General features: G+C 44.8%; 6 protein-coding genes across 6 annotated transcripts in view; 5 read left to right on the forward strand and 1 right to left on the reverse strand.

The window, feature by feature from the left end:
* The window catches only part of LOC131215318 (uncharacterized), a 4,856-nt gene extending 4,571 nt beyond the window's left edge, over positions 1-285 (forward strand). The window contains exon 5 of the mRNA XM_058209708.1: positions 13-285. Within this exon, the coding sequence (XP_058065691.1) occupies positions 13-285 (273 nt within the window). The remainder of the gene's footprint in view (positions 1-12) is intronic.
* A 766-nt stretch (positions 286-1,051) lies between these two features.
* On the forward strand, positions 1,052-1,972 carry LOC131215234 (probable chitinase 10). Its single transcript, XM_058209624.1, has one exon. The coding sequence runs from the start codon at positions 1,052-1,054 to the stop codon at positions 1,970-1,972; it is 921 nt and encodes a 306-aa protein (XP_058065607.1).
* Positions 1,973-5,220: 3,248 nt separating this feature from the next.
* Positions 5,221-6,175, forward strand: LOC131215245 (probable chitinase 10). The gene is made up of 2 exons (XM_058209635.1): positions 5,221-5,783; positions 5,863-6,175. The coding sequence occupies exons 1-2, from the start codon at positions 5,221-5,223 to the stop codon at positions 6,173-6,175; spliced, it is 876 nt and encodes a 291-aa protein (XP_058065618.1).
* A 2,671-nt stretch (positions 6,176-8,846) lies between these two features.
* Positions 8,847-9,842, forward strand: LOC131215320 (probable chitinase 10). The gene has a single exon (XM_058209709.1). The coding sequence runs from the start codon at positions 8,847-8,849 to the stop codon at positions 9,840-9,842; it is 996 nt and encodes a 331-aa protein (XP_058065692.1).
* Positions 9,843-11,947: 2,105 nt separating this feature from the next.
* On the forward strand, positions 11,948-12,739 carry LOC131215321 (peritrophin-1-like). The gene has a single exon (XM_058209710.1). It carries the CDS (start codon positions 11,948-11,950, stop codon positions 12,737-12,739), a length of 792 nt encoding a protein of 263 aa, XP_058065693.1.
* A 311-nt stretch (positions 12,740-13,050) lies between these two features.
* Positions 13,051-13,756, reverse strand: LOC131215322 (peritrophin-1-like). Its single transcript, XM_058209711.1, has 3 exons — positions 13,750-13,756; positions 13,462-13,679; positions 13,051-13,383 (listed from the first exon to the last, which is right to left on the reverse strand). The coding sequence occupies exons 1-3, from the start codon at positions 13,754-13,756 to the stop codon at positions 13,051-13,053; spliced, it is 558 nt and encodes a 185-aa protein (XP_058065694.1).
* Positions 13,757-15,185: the final 1,429 nt, after the last annotated feature.

Below are 15,185 nucleotides of genomic sequence, written 5' to 3' on the forward strand. Positions count from 1 at the left end.
CCGGTGTCGTCAACTACAAGCGAATTTTCGACCCAAGTGCCCTCAACTACAAGCGAATTACCCACTCCGGCTACGGTGGATCCTCTCGATCTGTGCGACGGACTGCCGAACTACAGCCTCGTTCCTAGTGCGACCTACTGCGAACGCTACTACACGTGCTACGAGGGGAGCCCTTATCCACAGAATTGTACGAACGGCTTGTGGTTCAATCCCGACACCGAGGAGTGTGACGATCCCGCGAACGTAGAGTGCGCCGCCGGAGGCCAACCTTCGAGCATCGTGTAGCGGTGCTGGATAAGATAATATTAATCCCTCCCAAACTTAGGCAATTAAAATATAAACAACACAACACCCAGCCAAGGACCACTGTGGCTGTGTGTCAGGCGGGACCGGAAATGGCCGTGCATTTACAAAAAAAAAAGATATCAAGAATTTATACTCTAACAAGAAATTGTAGCAGCAGGACCTATATCCACAGGTAAACAGTAAATAAAGTCTATGCTAAATGCCGCTGCTAATAATGTCGGGTCTATCTAAACGTATAAATCATTCCTGGCAACACTGCCCATGATACCGAATCGATAATGGATACGATAACGACCTAAATTCAGCACACCGTTCATGGGGAAATTTCTTATAAAAGCGATAGAGTGAGACTACCTCTCTCTTACATGGAAACTTATTCGAACCCAACGAAGTACTGCCAGTTGGAAAAGATACAAAACCACACAACAGCACGACTCATCGGAACGATCAAAAAGATTGAAAACGTGCCGTCGGAGTGGGTGCACTAATGCCGCCAACTTCCGATGCCTAAACAAGACGACCTTTCGGATAGAGACCCCCGTATCTAATCGAAGAGGTAGCCACAAATCGTAAGCTCGGCCACATTCCACTTTTCCGTATCAACGTATCGGAGGCTCAGGTTTTTGATAACCCGATCCGATCGGAGCCGATTTGGATCAGCGAACCATGAGTCGAGTCCAGCACCGGGCCTATAAAGCTCACAGGCGGCCAGTCTAATGTCAGTTAGGACACGCTTGCGTAGATAATGCAAAAATTACTCGCCGCCATCGCCGGGTTCTGCTGCCTTCTTGGGGCAGGCTTCGCTGGCTACTCGCACTCCAACACCGACAGAGGTCGCTGCGAGGGCCAAGCGGATGGAGCGCTCTTTCCGTCGCTGAACTGTTCCAACTTCGTGAACTGTGTCGGTGGCCGTGAGGTTGAGGTTGGCTGTCTACCGCCCGGCACCTGGTACGACTACGAGCGGGAGGTGTGTGACCACCCGGAGTTCGTGACCTGCTGGACAGAGGAAAACCGCTGCACGGGCCGTGCGAATGGCACCCTTCTGCCGGCGCACAACTGCTCCAACTTCATCATCTGCATGAACGAGATGGAAAACGAGGAGGTCACGTGTGTTCCCGCCGGTACCCTGTTCGACTACCGGCGAGAGGTGTGCGATCACGCGGAAAACGTGCAGTGCTACGAGGGAGGTGCATGTGCCGGGCGTCCGGACGGATCGCTGGCCCCTTCGCGCAACTGCAGCAACTTCTTCCGCTGTGAAAACGAAGATATCGCCGAAGAAATCGGCTGCCAGCCACAAGGGACACAGTTCGACTGGCAGCGCGAGGTCTGCGATCGTCCGGAGAACGTGGAGTGCTTCGAGCCAGACTCGAGTCCTCCAACCACCGAGGGGCCACCGACCACAACGCTGGAGCCAACCCGACCCCCGCCCGATCCGGAAGTACCGTCGAACGTTTGCCGAGGCATCACGATTGGCATACTGCCCCATCCGAGGGACTGTACACGGTACATCATCTGCATTTTGCGGCAGCCGAACGTAAAGCGGTGTCCTCGGAACTTCATCTTCATACCGCGTTTGCTGATCTGCGGTTTCGGTGATCCTGATACGTGCCAACCCAGCCAAATCTGGATGGACGTGTACCAGCGGGTTACTTCGTACGTTCAGTGAACAAACAAGGAACTGTTTGAGATAGTTCAAACCATCGAAATAATATTCCATGGCGAATTCAGTAGATTCCACGAGCCGAAAAGTTGATTTGTATCATTTATCATATTCTACGTGATCTTTACTGGCTACTCTAGGAAGCTCTAAACTCAACTCAAGGATGTGAACATTGATCTGAAACCTTTTCCACATGACTGCAACCAGTTCGTGATATTCAGGAGCGCAACGCCACCGTTTAGTCTTGAGGAATGGGGAAAGATAAAAATAATCTTAACTGCTGTCTTGTTTTGGTCAACACTTATGAACCTTGTTTGTTAAACGAATAATTTAAAAACAACAGTCTGCTGGTTCAGTGTTTATTTTAGGTTTTCGTTTCCATCACACGCATTCGGATCGCCAAATGCGCAGATCTTCAGAACAGGATAAAAAGCCTGGTTTGTTCCACAGAAGCGCGTGATCTCCCCAACAGGCAAACGATAAATTTGCCGCAATCGCCTGGATTTGAAATCATGTGAACGATGACGCCTTTGCACGAGTCATCCAGTGCGCTCGGTGCTGAGCCAAGCGTATCAGTAGCCTCCGTCTCGGTATCAACTGCCCTAAACGTGACTGGCTGCGTGGGCTCGCCTATCGTACAACGGCCACTCGGTTTGTAATCGCAAACACCTCTCACCAAATCAAAAACGGTTCCACTTGGCACGCATGCGACTGGAGAGCTTTCGATCCCTCCTTGACAGGTGACGAAACTTGAGGACATACTCAACGAAGGTAAAACGGTCCCATTTGGTTGTCCGGTGCACGTGTCTGCATCTGGAACCTCCGTTTCGAATGTTTCGTTTGACGAGCTTTCGTCGGGTGTTTTTTCCGACCAGTTGTACTTTCCTCTCGACCACTTGTGGGCCCATCCTTTGCCGACTTTTTCGGTGTGAACAGTAGAACGGAGCACGGCCAGGGCCGTGACTAAAACGAACAATCGCTCACTCATCTTAGATGGGTTTAATCGGGTTGTTAGGTAGGCATTAGGCCAATTTATAACATCCCATATTTTGTCGCATCCAGTAAAGTGAGGCTGGGATGACAAAGGCACGCAGATAGCTTACCGAATTGGTTTATCTTCTGTCTGCCCTGAATTACTTATTATTATTATCTTCGTGGAACGAGATAAACGAAAATTGTAATCCGGTTGCTGGTGTTCCCGCAGAGGTACGAATATCGTCTGCAGGAGATTATGATAACAGCAGCTTTCATACCGGGAGACCATTAAATAATCCGGACCTCCAAACAACTCGAAACCCGAAAAACTTGAAAAGTAAACGAAACAAAACATGACCAATTCAGTCATCTTGTTAACTGATGAAGTGATATCGATAAAGCGATGAAAGCAATAGAATATACCTCCTTTTATCAGGTTGTTCAAAATGTTATGCGGTTCGATAAGAAAAACACAATTTTATTTTTTGAAAAATACTATGACACGTCGATACTCAATGACTTGTAAACAAAAATTGAATTGACAGATTGAAGTGAAACTTTACATACGTTAATGTGGAGAGTGTACCACTATAACAAAACTTAGGTCAGTAGCAGCGCCACTCTGATATGGAACCGCAAAACTTATTGAACAACCCAGTATGCATAAAAATCCAAAATTTCTTGAACAATTGAAACGATCGCGAAAAGTCCGAGAAACGTCCCAGCAAACATGTCACATTGCATGGTTCGTCATCCGCCATCCAATGCCACCTGAGAGTTACGTATTATTTTAATCCATCGTTAAGAGAGTTATAAAAAGTCTTGACCAAGTACTTGGCCTGTTTTGGTTGCTCTCCATCAAGAATAAAATAAAGACTTGATGTTACTGGTCTTAAACTGTAAAATCAGACTTTTTTTAAAGAAATCAAATGTTTGTTACAATTGAAACGAGCATTTTTGTTTTATTCAAAGTATGTGCCATCACTAGCTATAAATTTCTACTATCTCTATTGAGCCAAACCTGGCGCCTCCATGGCGCTCGACAAAACATGGCATTCTAGCCGTTTTTCGACCAATGCATGGTGCAAATTGATCATTTGTTGTCAATAACGATTTGTGTTAACGGTTTCATCATCGGTTTCTATGAGCTTGTGATACACCACACCTTTCTGTTCCACCAGAAAGTCCGTTTGTTTTTTGAGTCCTCCGACGCTCTTTGCTTGTTAAGTCAATATCGCAATTTTAACATTTTTTAAAGCACTCAAACCTCTGTGATCTTCCAAAAACAAACTTCGACAATCATTTGATGCATTTTTTCAGCAGTTTTCTTCGACTGGTAGCAGAAAAACAATAATCGTCGCAAACGTCATCTTCAGGCACAAAAATTAGCATGGTCTAACCCTTTATAAGATCGGTTGCAAACTAATTTTTTTTTTCGACCTGAACTCATCAAATATCAAAACAAGCTAATGTTGCCAAAACAGCATAACTAGGAGGTCCAAAGTTACTTCTAGAGGCAGCTGTTTAAGAGTCCGTTAAGAGTCCAAGTTCAGGAGTTTGTGGGAGAAAAGTGTTGAGAGGCACCTAAGGTGACAGATAAAATCTAGAGGATGAATAAAGTGTAGCGCTTTAGTCACTGATAGGCCCTCCGATTGGGCATGACCTTGATACACAGGCAGGCGTTGTTACTTCCACTGGAGATACGGTCGAAATTGGCCGAACAACTGAACCCCACACAACTGTCAGCAGTCAATGTAATCGAACAACCTAATCTAGTTCAACCGTTGTTAAAATGCATCACTTTGCGAGATGGCCATCTCACATCGTGTTAGCAAAAATTCGCCAAACCGACTTAAGTAAGTCAGAGCAGCGCGGTACTGGGAACGCAAAAGATTGCAGTTTCAGTCCCCCATCACATCGTTTCGGCCACGACAGACATTTACTATTCATGCAGTATCGCGATCGATCGATCGCCCACAGGACCCAGATATCATCGACTCCGATACAGATCGATAAGTGTGTGTTTACTAAACTTTCCAATTTATGCGACACGGCGTCACTTAGACTGATAGTCGCCGGCCAGTGTTCGGGTCTGTCCTGGCGTACCGGGTGCGATACAGATAAATACAATTCTTTAACAGTCAGCGGCTCACATTGTGGTTCACAATACCGTTGCGAAAACCTAGCCGAGTGTCGAGTTCGCTCTGGTAGAAAACTGGTGCAAACCGTTGAGGCCCGTTGCTTCACTTCCGAACCGTTCACGATTACTCGACACAGTAATGAATTTTGTTGCCGCGACTCTGTTCGCTGGTATTGTTAGTATCACGCTAGCGTTCGACCAGGAATGCATCGGTAAGCGAAATGGCGCCACGTTCCAGGACGAGTACAGCTGCAGCCGGTACCGGATCTGCCTGGGCGGATACATCTCGTCGGGTGAGTGCGAGCCGGGCCTGTTCTGGGACAACTTCCGTCGGCTGTGCTTGCCAGCGGACCTGGTGTCCTGCACGGCCAAGCTGCCCGTAATTTTACCGCCCACGGTCGTGCCGAGCGATGAAATCATCTTTGACGAGAACGGGCACCCGGACTTCCAGGCCGGAGAGTACACCTGCCCCAGCCAGGGTGTGCTGAGCATTCCGCACAGACGCAGCTGCTCGCAGTACGTGCTGTGCTTCGACGGAACCCCCGTGCTGCAGCGGTGCGCCCCGGGTTTGCACTTCAACCCAGCACAGGGAACTTGTACCGTCCCGGAACTGGCCCGCTGTGATCTGCAGGAGCGCGTCTGCCCGGAAAGGGACGATCCACAGAAGCTGATTTTTGTGGCCGATCGCTTCGACTGCTCCAAGTATGTGTCTGTCACCTTTTCAGCGGTCCAACTCGGACCCGGAACACGTGCTAATCGATCCTCGTGTCAACCTCTTTAGGTACTTCTATTGCTACAATGGAAAGTTTCACCCTCATAGCTGCGCCCCTGGGCTGCACTGGGATCCGCTCAACAACTGGTGCACGACGATCGCCGAGTCGAAGTGTCAGAACTTTACGCCATACACCGAGGTGAACGAGCCAACGCTCGTTCCGAAGAAGGTGCACTGCCAGGACGATCTGGCCCGTTGGGTAAAGCATCCGAAGAGCGAGCGACACTACTATCTGTGCTACAAGGGGAAGTCGCTGCTGAAACGCTGTGATGACGGTCTGGTCTGGGACGCGGCGACACACTCGTGCAATTTTCACAACTGACCCCGAGCTCAGCGCACTCTGTTTTCAATTGTCTGTTCTAGCATCAAATAAAACTGGACACAATATTAAGAGCATGTAAATGCAAAACTATTGTTATACTTTACAATTGCTTCTTTTACTATAGTACATTTACATTTTATATTATTGCAACACATCTGCGGTCAAATTCAGTGCATTGGCCCTTCACCCAGATAACTAAAGAAAAGCAATGAAAAGTTCATTTGAGTGTTCCCAATTTCTAGCAGGACGGTATTCTCAAATAACTTTCTCATTAAGGGCATTAAGGTTATACAACTGGTTATAACAGTTGTATAACCGTCGTGTAGTTATAATAAACACGCAGACCCGGCAAACTTTGTTCCGCCCCAGGGGCAATAAGTAAACAGATTTTGGATTTTAGCTGGTTCGTGTTTTTATTAGGATAAATAAATAAAATCTAGTATATTACCAATTCTTTAATAGGTTTTTTGGGGTTTCTCTATTTCTTCAGCTAAGCACCTTGTGATACACTACATTTTTTGTCTTATTATCAGGCGTAAGAACAATCTGAGAAATCAAATGAACAACCTGAGATCTAAGATCTGATCTCAGATCTAAGATTCTTAGATTCTCAGATTCTCAGATTCTCCGTTTCTCAGAGCTCGTACAATTTGAACTGTACTCAGGCCACTACTAAACAAATGATCACCAAACTGATACTATAAGTACATCTAAGTAGATACACTAGTCTACGTAATTTTTTTCTATGTTGGTGATATTTATGTCAAAAGTGAGAGGTCTGTTACCAGAATGCCTATCTACCTATGTTACCAGAATGACTATAATGCAAGAAGCCTATCTACCATGGCTAATTGCAAGAAAAGTACCACTATAGAAAAAAAAATTAAGTAACAGTTTGCTGCTCAACATCGTTCTTGGGAAGGTACTAAAGGATACAAAAAAATGGCATTATATTTTATGAAGCGACGAAACCAAAATATATTTGTTTCGAACAGACTCTCAGTGAAATGTTCGACAACCTGCTAGCAAATAATGCTATCCCAGGTTTACAAAAAAAAGTAAGACATATAGGTGGAATAATCATGATTTGGGAATATTTTTCACGATCTGGTATAGGTCCTCATTTGAAATTATGAAAGACGTTATGCTGCCTTACTCAGAAGAAAACATACCACTAAGATGGGTATTTCAACAAGAAAACGATCCCAAGCTTGGTTTGATGGCAATAATGTGTCAGTTTTGCCTTGGCCAAGTCAGTCTCTTGACTTAAACCCTATTGAAAACTTGTGGAATACCTTGAAGCAAAAGGTAGCTGGACAATATTTTTCAAATCGAGATGCATTGTGGCAAAAAGTGCAGCAGGAATGGTATTCCATTCCAGTAAAAACATGTCAGGATTTGGTCGATTCACTGCCAAGAAGAGTGCAAAAAGTGCTCCAAAACAACGGTGGCTACACGGGGTACTGACTAAATTTGAAATAAAATATTGACTTTTGATAATAGGACAAGTGTGTAAGGAAAAATTGTGCTACATTGTAATACCTCTGAATGCAATGGGTTTTGAAAAATGATCAAATAACGGAGCGTAAATACTTTTACCTATTTTATTGGCCAGCAGTGTATATAGATAAATCAATGTGTGCTCATATAAGATTTTGTGAATAATGGTTTTCTAGAAACAAAATATCACTCTACGTCTATCATCTACACTGAGGTCTTAAAAACTCATTTTCTTCCAAGACTTCCAAATTGTTATTGTTCACCAAATTTTTGTATGGCGTTCAATATGTCCTGGTGAATCCCTGATATTTGGCATCATCATTTCTTCGAAGAATGCAAAAGAAGAATTAATTGGATCAAGTTTGTCAAACGAAGATTTTGTGCCGGGATCTGAAGATTAACGGGGTAAATCAATGGTATTAAACTGTTAACACCATACCAAACATCACCATAGATTTGATACTTCAGAACATACGAATGCGGTTGGAATTTAGGAATCATCGTAGCTGTTTGATACGTAAAAAATGAGCAAAAAATGAGTTGAGACCATATGTAAACGATAAGTGTAAAAGAGTACCGTTTTATAACTAGTTAGGTTGTTAGTTGGTAGTTGCTGCGAAGTCTTCAATAAGTGCCCCCCTAGGGGCGATCACCATGTAAGTTAAAATTCATACTACACTTCCTAAGCAACCATTAAAGACTTAATGAGTACGCACGCTGAAAGATTCAATGACGTTGGTGGCAAATATTCGATAAAAAATAACAAAATAACATTCATTCCGAAAAACAATCAAAAACTATTTTTTGGTTCCATGAATGTTTGCATTTATTTTAAAAAATCCAGTTTCCACGCCGTCCAGTTTGGTACAATGGTTTTACGAAATCTATAGACACAACAACACTCCATTTGGTCGATGTTTCGTTGTCGAAAAGAGATAGTTTGTCAATTGCCAAAAGTAATAGTTTGTTATCATATCATAGTAGAAAAGTAGAGCATCGATAACACAACTCTCCACCTGTTGCCCTAGTTTTAAATGCACGATAGTGCGTTGCTTTGCGTTTCGCTCCCATCAAGTCACAGCTATTTAATGGTTCTTCCACAAGCGACTGGCCAACAGTACCGTGAACTGAGTGTACCAAACACAGTGCCATTGTTGAACGTAGAATAACGATGTTCAATTTAATTTCCGGTTGGTTTGTGATAAACGTGATACTTGCGTTAACATACGGCCAACAGTCAAGTAACGATGCGTGTGTTGGAATCGCAGTCAGCTCGATCGTTGCCGATCCTGAAGATTGCACAAAGTTTTTCCAGTGTAATGAAAACTCGGTTGTCCACGGTAGTTGTCCCAGCGGAATGTTCTACCACTCGGTTGATGTGTGCTCGTTTGATGCTACGGACTGTAGAACCACCACTGAAAGTGTAACGACAACATCCATTGACGTGTCTGCCACACCAGTTATGCCTTCTACTACTGCGTCTACGACTCCAAAATCGACCACATCTGGAACCACGTTCACTCCGGCACCAACTCTACCAGAGATCGACACAACAACGGAAGGCACAACGGTGAATCCGGAAGCCGTCTGCCTCGAATCTGATCCCAACAAACCTCGTTTCGTTAAAAGCTCTACCAATTGCTCTCAATACTACATCTGTGTTAATCGCATGCCAATTCTACATAGCTGTGTGGATGGCAAATATTGGAACGACGAACACCTTTACTGTGACGACCCGCGCAGGGTGCCCTGTGGCCAGGATGCCATCGAGACTCCGGTCCCGTTGTGTCAGCAAGCATCAGCGACCGACGTACTATTCACTGGCAGTCCGACCAGTTGCGACGAGTACTACATATGCATTCAGCAGAAACCTTTCCTAATGCACTGTGCTCCGGGAACCCATTGGAATGATAGTGCCAAGCAGTGCCAACCTCAGGACGAAGCCAACTGCAAGGCCACTAACACCGCAATCGATAACATCAACCTGTACTGTCCGTCATCTGGCGAGGTGTTTACGGGGCATCCTCAATTTTGTGAGCTGTTTCTGTTTTGCCAAAATGGAAAAGCATCCGTCCAACGCTGCCCGTTCCTAACCGACTGGGACTCTTTCGCCGAACGATGTGTTCCAAGAACTAGCACCACCTGCAGAAAAAGGCGTCTATATTAAATCTATATTTCAGGTTGGGGAAAAAGTAATCGACATTTTTCACGACACATGCCTTTTGTAATCGATATCTCGTGAAGTATCGATCGCACAGCTTCAAGTTTCGGATCGTAATAAAGATAATACTTTACACTTAAAATAATGCTTAATGGGTGTTAACTAATGCTAATGGGTGTTAACAATTGAGGTCAACTAAGAGAAAATTCGTTACATTTTACAGTTTTTCTTTGAAAACGGTGAAAATTAAAGCTGCACCGCTGAAATTGTGCATGCTGATTATGGGGCCGATGTTCTAAAAGCTATTAATGTGTAATTATGGTTTCGTTTACTTTTCTCAATTATTTTTTATGTTCAAGCCTAGGCATACACGTCATCGAAAATGTCGATAAAATCATAGAAATGACCAAAGTTCACCTTCTTCTTCTTCTTATGGGAAACTTTACTGGTTTTACTGGGAAATTATAAGGTGGGACTTGAAAGGAATCGTTTATTATGAGTTGCTTCCGTATAGCCAAACACAAAATTTCCTGAGTGATGAAAAACTGAAATCAAAAAAGGATTGTGAAAATGGTTTTCTTGAGTTTTTCAGCAATAACGACTAAGCCTTCTTCGAAAGAAGCATTAAAATGTTTTTAAAAATGCAACAAATTTTCCAACAAAATGGTGCATATCTGACGTAAATCGGACCATTGGAACATCTTACTGTGGGGCTACATGAGGTGTTCCGTAATGTTTTTGACATTAACGATTAATGCCAAACTGCTGCGCCTCTGTCAAAACGTTTACGCCTCGCGCGAGCCGTAAACCCGAGCGTAATTATTTTTTTCATACGCTTTGCTTACAAACAGAGAATAATTTATGTTTTTATTCGCTGGTATAGCAACAAAATCGGAAAAAACAGATAAAAAAATTCAGAAATCAATTAATTTCTCTTCTATTTCTATTTTCTTGGACCAAAAACACGAACGTAAACACGTTTCACGTTTCGTTTTTATATTTTTGCTGCCACACGAAGCGTAAACGTTTTGACATTACAAATTAATTTTACGCTAGTTTTCACGCTTCGTGTAGCCCCCTAGTTACATAAAGTTTTGAAGTTCATGCAAAAAACGTCGATTTCTTTTTCCCCAACCTGATATAATACACAGTCTGTTCCAAAGTAAACAGGACTTTTTCAATACGGACATTTCTGGTTGTGCCACTTTGATGTGGCTATATGTGTTTCCAGTGGACCAAATGAAATTTCGACTGGAATTCTGGAAAGGATTTACCTTTCAAACACATATACCCACAACAACGTGGCACCATCAGAAATGTCCCTACTAAAATAATAAATAATATAAAAAATAAATAATAATAATAATAAATAATAATAACAAAATTATTAATAATAAATCTAGGAACTAGATTTATTTTTTATTCTAGTCAGAATGACGAGTTCCCGGCGCTGCAAAAAAACTTCTATTTTAAGACCAACGGCCGAAAGGTGTTCAAACGAAGACCAAAACGCCATAACAGTTGTCGGGTCACGTAAACAGGAAATATGGTCCCGCTTGCCACCGATAGCTTATCGTGTTTGTGTCTGATTCGACGATAAAATTGATCCTCCATCGGGCGGCCGGGCACACGGGCAACCGCCAGTGGGGTGTAGTGGTCGCAACATTGCTTCCGTCAGACCAAGTCGCAAAGTACTACTAAAGCATGACAGCGCCTGATGCACACCGGATGTGGTGCGAATTATCGTCTTTTGCAACGTACGCCGCCCGGCCTGCGAATCGGACATTGCGAATCGGAATCGGAAGGTCGATGATTGGACCTTCAGATGCCATTCATTAAATGGGTTTTTTCGGGTGCCAAACGTCACCGCCAAGGCTATCCCGGTCGGTTGCTGGGCGAATTCGGGGCCCACTCGGAAGGAAACGGTGATTGACAGCGTCGTTGCATCACATTGATAGATCGCCTGACAGCACCGAGGACGTCAATATACGCGTGCCTCTGGCCTCTAGAATATCTTCGGCGATATATTAGACAGCCCCAGCAGAGAGCTGAGTGCAGTGTGTGCCCAGAAGTGTCGCTGCTGATGTACTCCTCCCGTTGCATTGCGAAAAATGATCGCCAACCGAATTCTTTCCCGCGCGGTCTTCTGCTCGGCGGTTATGCTGCTGCTGCTTGATGTCGGCATCGTGGCGCAGGACTTCAATCCGATGGAAATTTGCCAAGGAAAGCCCGACGAAACGAAGGTACTCAACCCGCTGTCCTGTGAACAGTTTCTGCTGTGCCAAAACGGGATGCCGGCCGGTACTGGCCAGTGTCCAACCGACATGCTGTTCAATGCGGCCGACGAAATTTGTGATTTTCCCGATAAAGTCGATTGCGGATCAGTTCCCCTGCCACCGTGGTTTGAAGATCTCACGACGACGACGTCGGGGACGGGGACTACACCAGCAACGACCGCTGGCACCGGAACCACTGCTTCACCGACGGCTTCTTGCCCAACGGTAGATGATCCGCTGCGCCCTACCTATCTGCCAGTACCGACCGACTGTTCTTCGTACGTCCTGTGCTACCATGGCAATCCGATTGCGATGAAGTGCCCAACGGTGCTGCAGTGGAACAAGGCGACCATGACGTGCGACAGTCCAGAGAATGCCAAGTGTCAGGTACGTACGGGTGCCATGGTAACCGCCATACGTTCAATAACAACGCGCGATGTGTACTCGATACAGGCAATCTTCGAGAATCCTTACGGCTGTCCGTTGGAGGGGAGCAGCATTCTGCCACATCCGGAAAAGTGCGGAAAGTACATCTTCTGTCTGCACGGAATAGCGCGCGTGCAGGTTTGCCAAATGTTTAAATACTTCGACCCGGTCCTGGGCGAATGTGTCTTTGGTACATGCTGACCGTGCTAACCGATGACTTATCGAAGAGTCGGCGGATGATCTTGAAAGTAACCCTGGGATCTCGTAGGAGGAAGCGGCAGTTAATGTAATAAAATCTGAATACCTTCGCCGTGTTCTACTATTCTAATCTTTTTATTGTGCATCCGTGGGTCGGCCCAATTCGAGGAAGGAAGCGTGGCGTCTGGAGTCACTAGGAGAAATAAACTTTCGTCTTTTTAATGCTCAATTATTTTATGACGTCTGGTGACGTATTGAAGATATTTCGCTTACTTCTCCAATGCCTACTACGTAACGACGGATCCACGTCCACTTTAGTCAATGTCGGCGAAGCACCTGAGCGCTGCATCATCCTCGGGGACACAGTGGCCTCGCATGAAGTCAAACTTGTGCATAAACGGACAGACCTGCGCGTGCCTCATCCCGTACAAACAATAGAAATACCGTCTGCAGTTGGATTCGTGGACCAGGAACGCCTTTATCCCGGACGGACACTCCGACGGAGGGAAAAGGATTGGCAGAGCTCCTTCCACGTCGGGCATAAAAGTGACCGGAGGTGAAGTTGCCGATGGGTCGCTGGTGGTAACCGGGCCCGGTACGGTTGGTGCCGGTGTCGGAGACGGTGGTGGCGCAGGAGTTGCCTCACCCTGTGTGGAATCAAGAACAATGTCAAACAGTTCACTCATTTCGCTCGCCTCTCAACAACTGAACCTGAACCACCATACCGGGCAAACAACGTTCGCTTCCGCATCACACCGGTCAATATTTTGGTTCCACAGGGTACCCGATGGGCATGGGAGAAGCTCCACAATGCCATTGCGACACGCGTAGAACCAGGCACAATCCGGGGCCGCGGCAAAAAAATCGTCGTCCGGTCCACAGTAGGGCTCCTGAGCAACTGCAAGCTGAGTCACGACAGCGCACAGTATAACGAGCGCGAAACCTGAAATGTTGGAGTAAAGCTCAGAGATCGAACCACAAGACCGGCTGTACACGACCGAATGTCCACGTACCTTTCATGTTGCGGTTTGCTATCTTGCCAGCAAGTACGAAGACGTTCCTTCAAGGCTACAAATGCGCAAATATGGCTAGCTCAGCGGCCCACGGGACACTTTATATAGACATACAATCTCTCTACGGCAATGTAGTCTCTACTTAAAGGCGTATGATGAATTGATTCCGTGAGGAATGTCGCTCAACCCGTTCTAAGAATGTATCCCTCTCTATCGTTGTGTTGGAATTCCAATATTTCGACTTTCGGGGCTTCCCTGTTATCTATTCCGGCTTGGTAATGCTGGCAGCAAGTTGGTCCGATGGGTTTTAATCATCCTGTCATGACTGTAAGCTGATCTACACAACTGACCACTTTACCACTTTCACAAAGAAGAGTCGTAAGAAATGATTTAAATTACATTAATTTGTTGATATCATATATTAGAAAAAAATACAACTGTAATTAAACGAACACCACATTAAGCTTTTTTATTAAGGTTTATTATTATCTACATTCCACGAAAACGCCCTTGACCATTTGTGGATTTTAATGTAATTAAACAGTTTCGGTACATTTTGGTCTTAATTTAATAATCATAATCATAATTTCATAGTCATAAATCCATAATCAAGAAGTATTCGTGGAATAGACCCAAATGCGAAATTAATTAAATATGATACTCTTTTATTTTACGGCTACATATTTTACTATGCACAGTAAGTTGAAAATCGTCACACATCGTCATCGGTGTTAGACGTTGTGGTTTGAAGAAAAAAAAATATTTCGAAACGATGGTGAAGCTAAATAACATGTTTTGCTTAAAAGTGCGTAGTGTCAAATTAAAAATAACATTAAGCTATTCTCCTTATTGACTAGCCTGTTAGGACTGTGAATCTGCTTAGTAATGCTACTGCCACTATCAAAGCGAATTGGATACCTTCTAGAAAAGACTGCGTCACGCCATTGGCTTGCCGTCGGTAACATCCCTTACGGAAATGATTCTTGTAAGCGCATCAATCAGTGTTTTTGTAATCGTCCTTATTAAGTACCCGTCTGCACTTGTTGCGTCACGCGTGCGTCCGTGCTCCACAGTTAAGGGCTGACATTGATCAAGCTGCAGAAATGGAGATACGCGATACACAGGTACTACACTAGGGAGATAATAAACAAACGAATATCTTGCAAACCGCTTTAACACTACGCTTCCGACATCGAGAACATGAACCCATAGCCTCAGATAAGACACAACATTCTTGTATCTCCACTTTTCCCTATCAAGCGGCCTCATGATGTCGGCTGGTAAATTTTAGGCCAATAAGTCTTCCGCTGCCTTCTATAAAAGAAATGCACAGTCAGCAGCAGATACCCATTCTTCAAGAAGAGGTGCCATCGGTTTGATTACGGAGAAAGAGAGAGAGAGCGACTCGGGATCGTCTCGGAAGTGACCATATTTTG

This window comes from Anopheles bellator, chromosome 1, assembly GCF_943735745.2.
Source record: "Anopheles bellator chromosome 1, idAnoBellAS_SP24_06.2, whole genome shotgun sequence".
Taxonomy (NCBI): Eukaryota; Metazoa; Arthropoda; class Insecta; order Diptera; family Culicidae; genus Anopheles; species Anopheles bellator.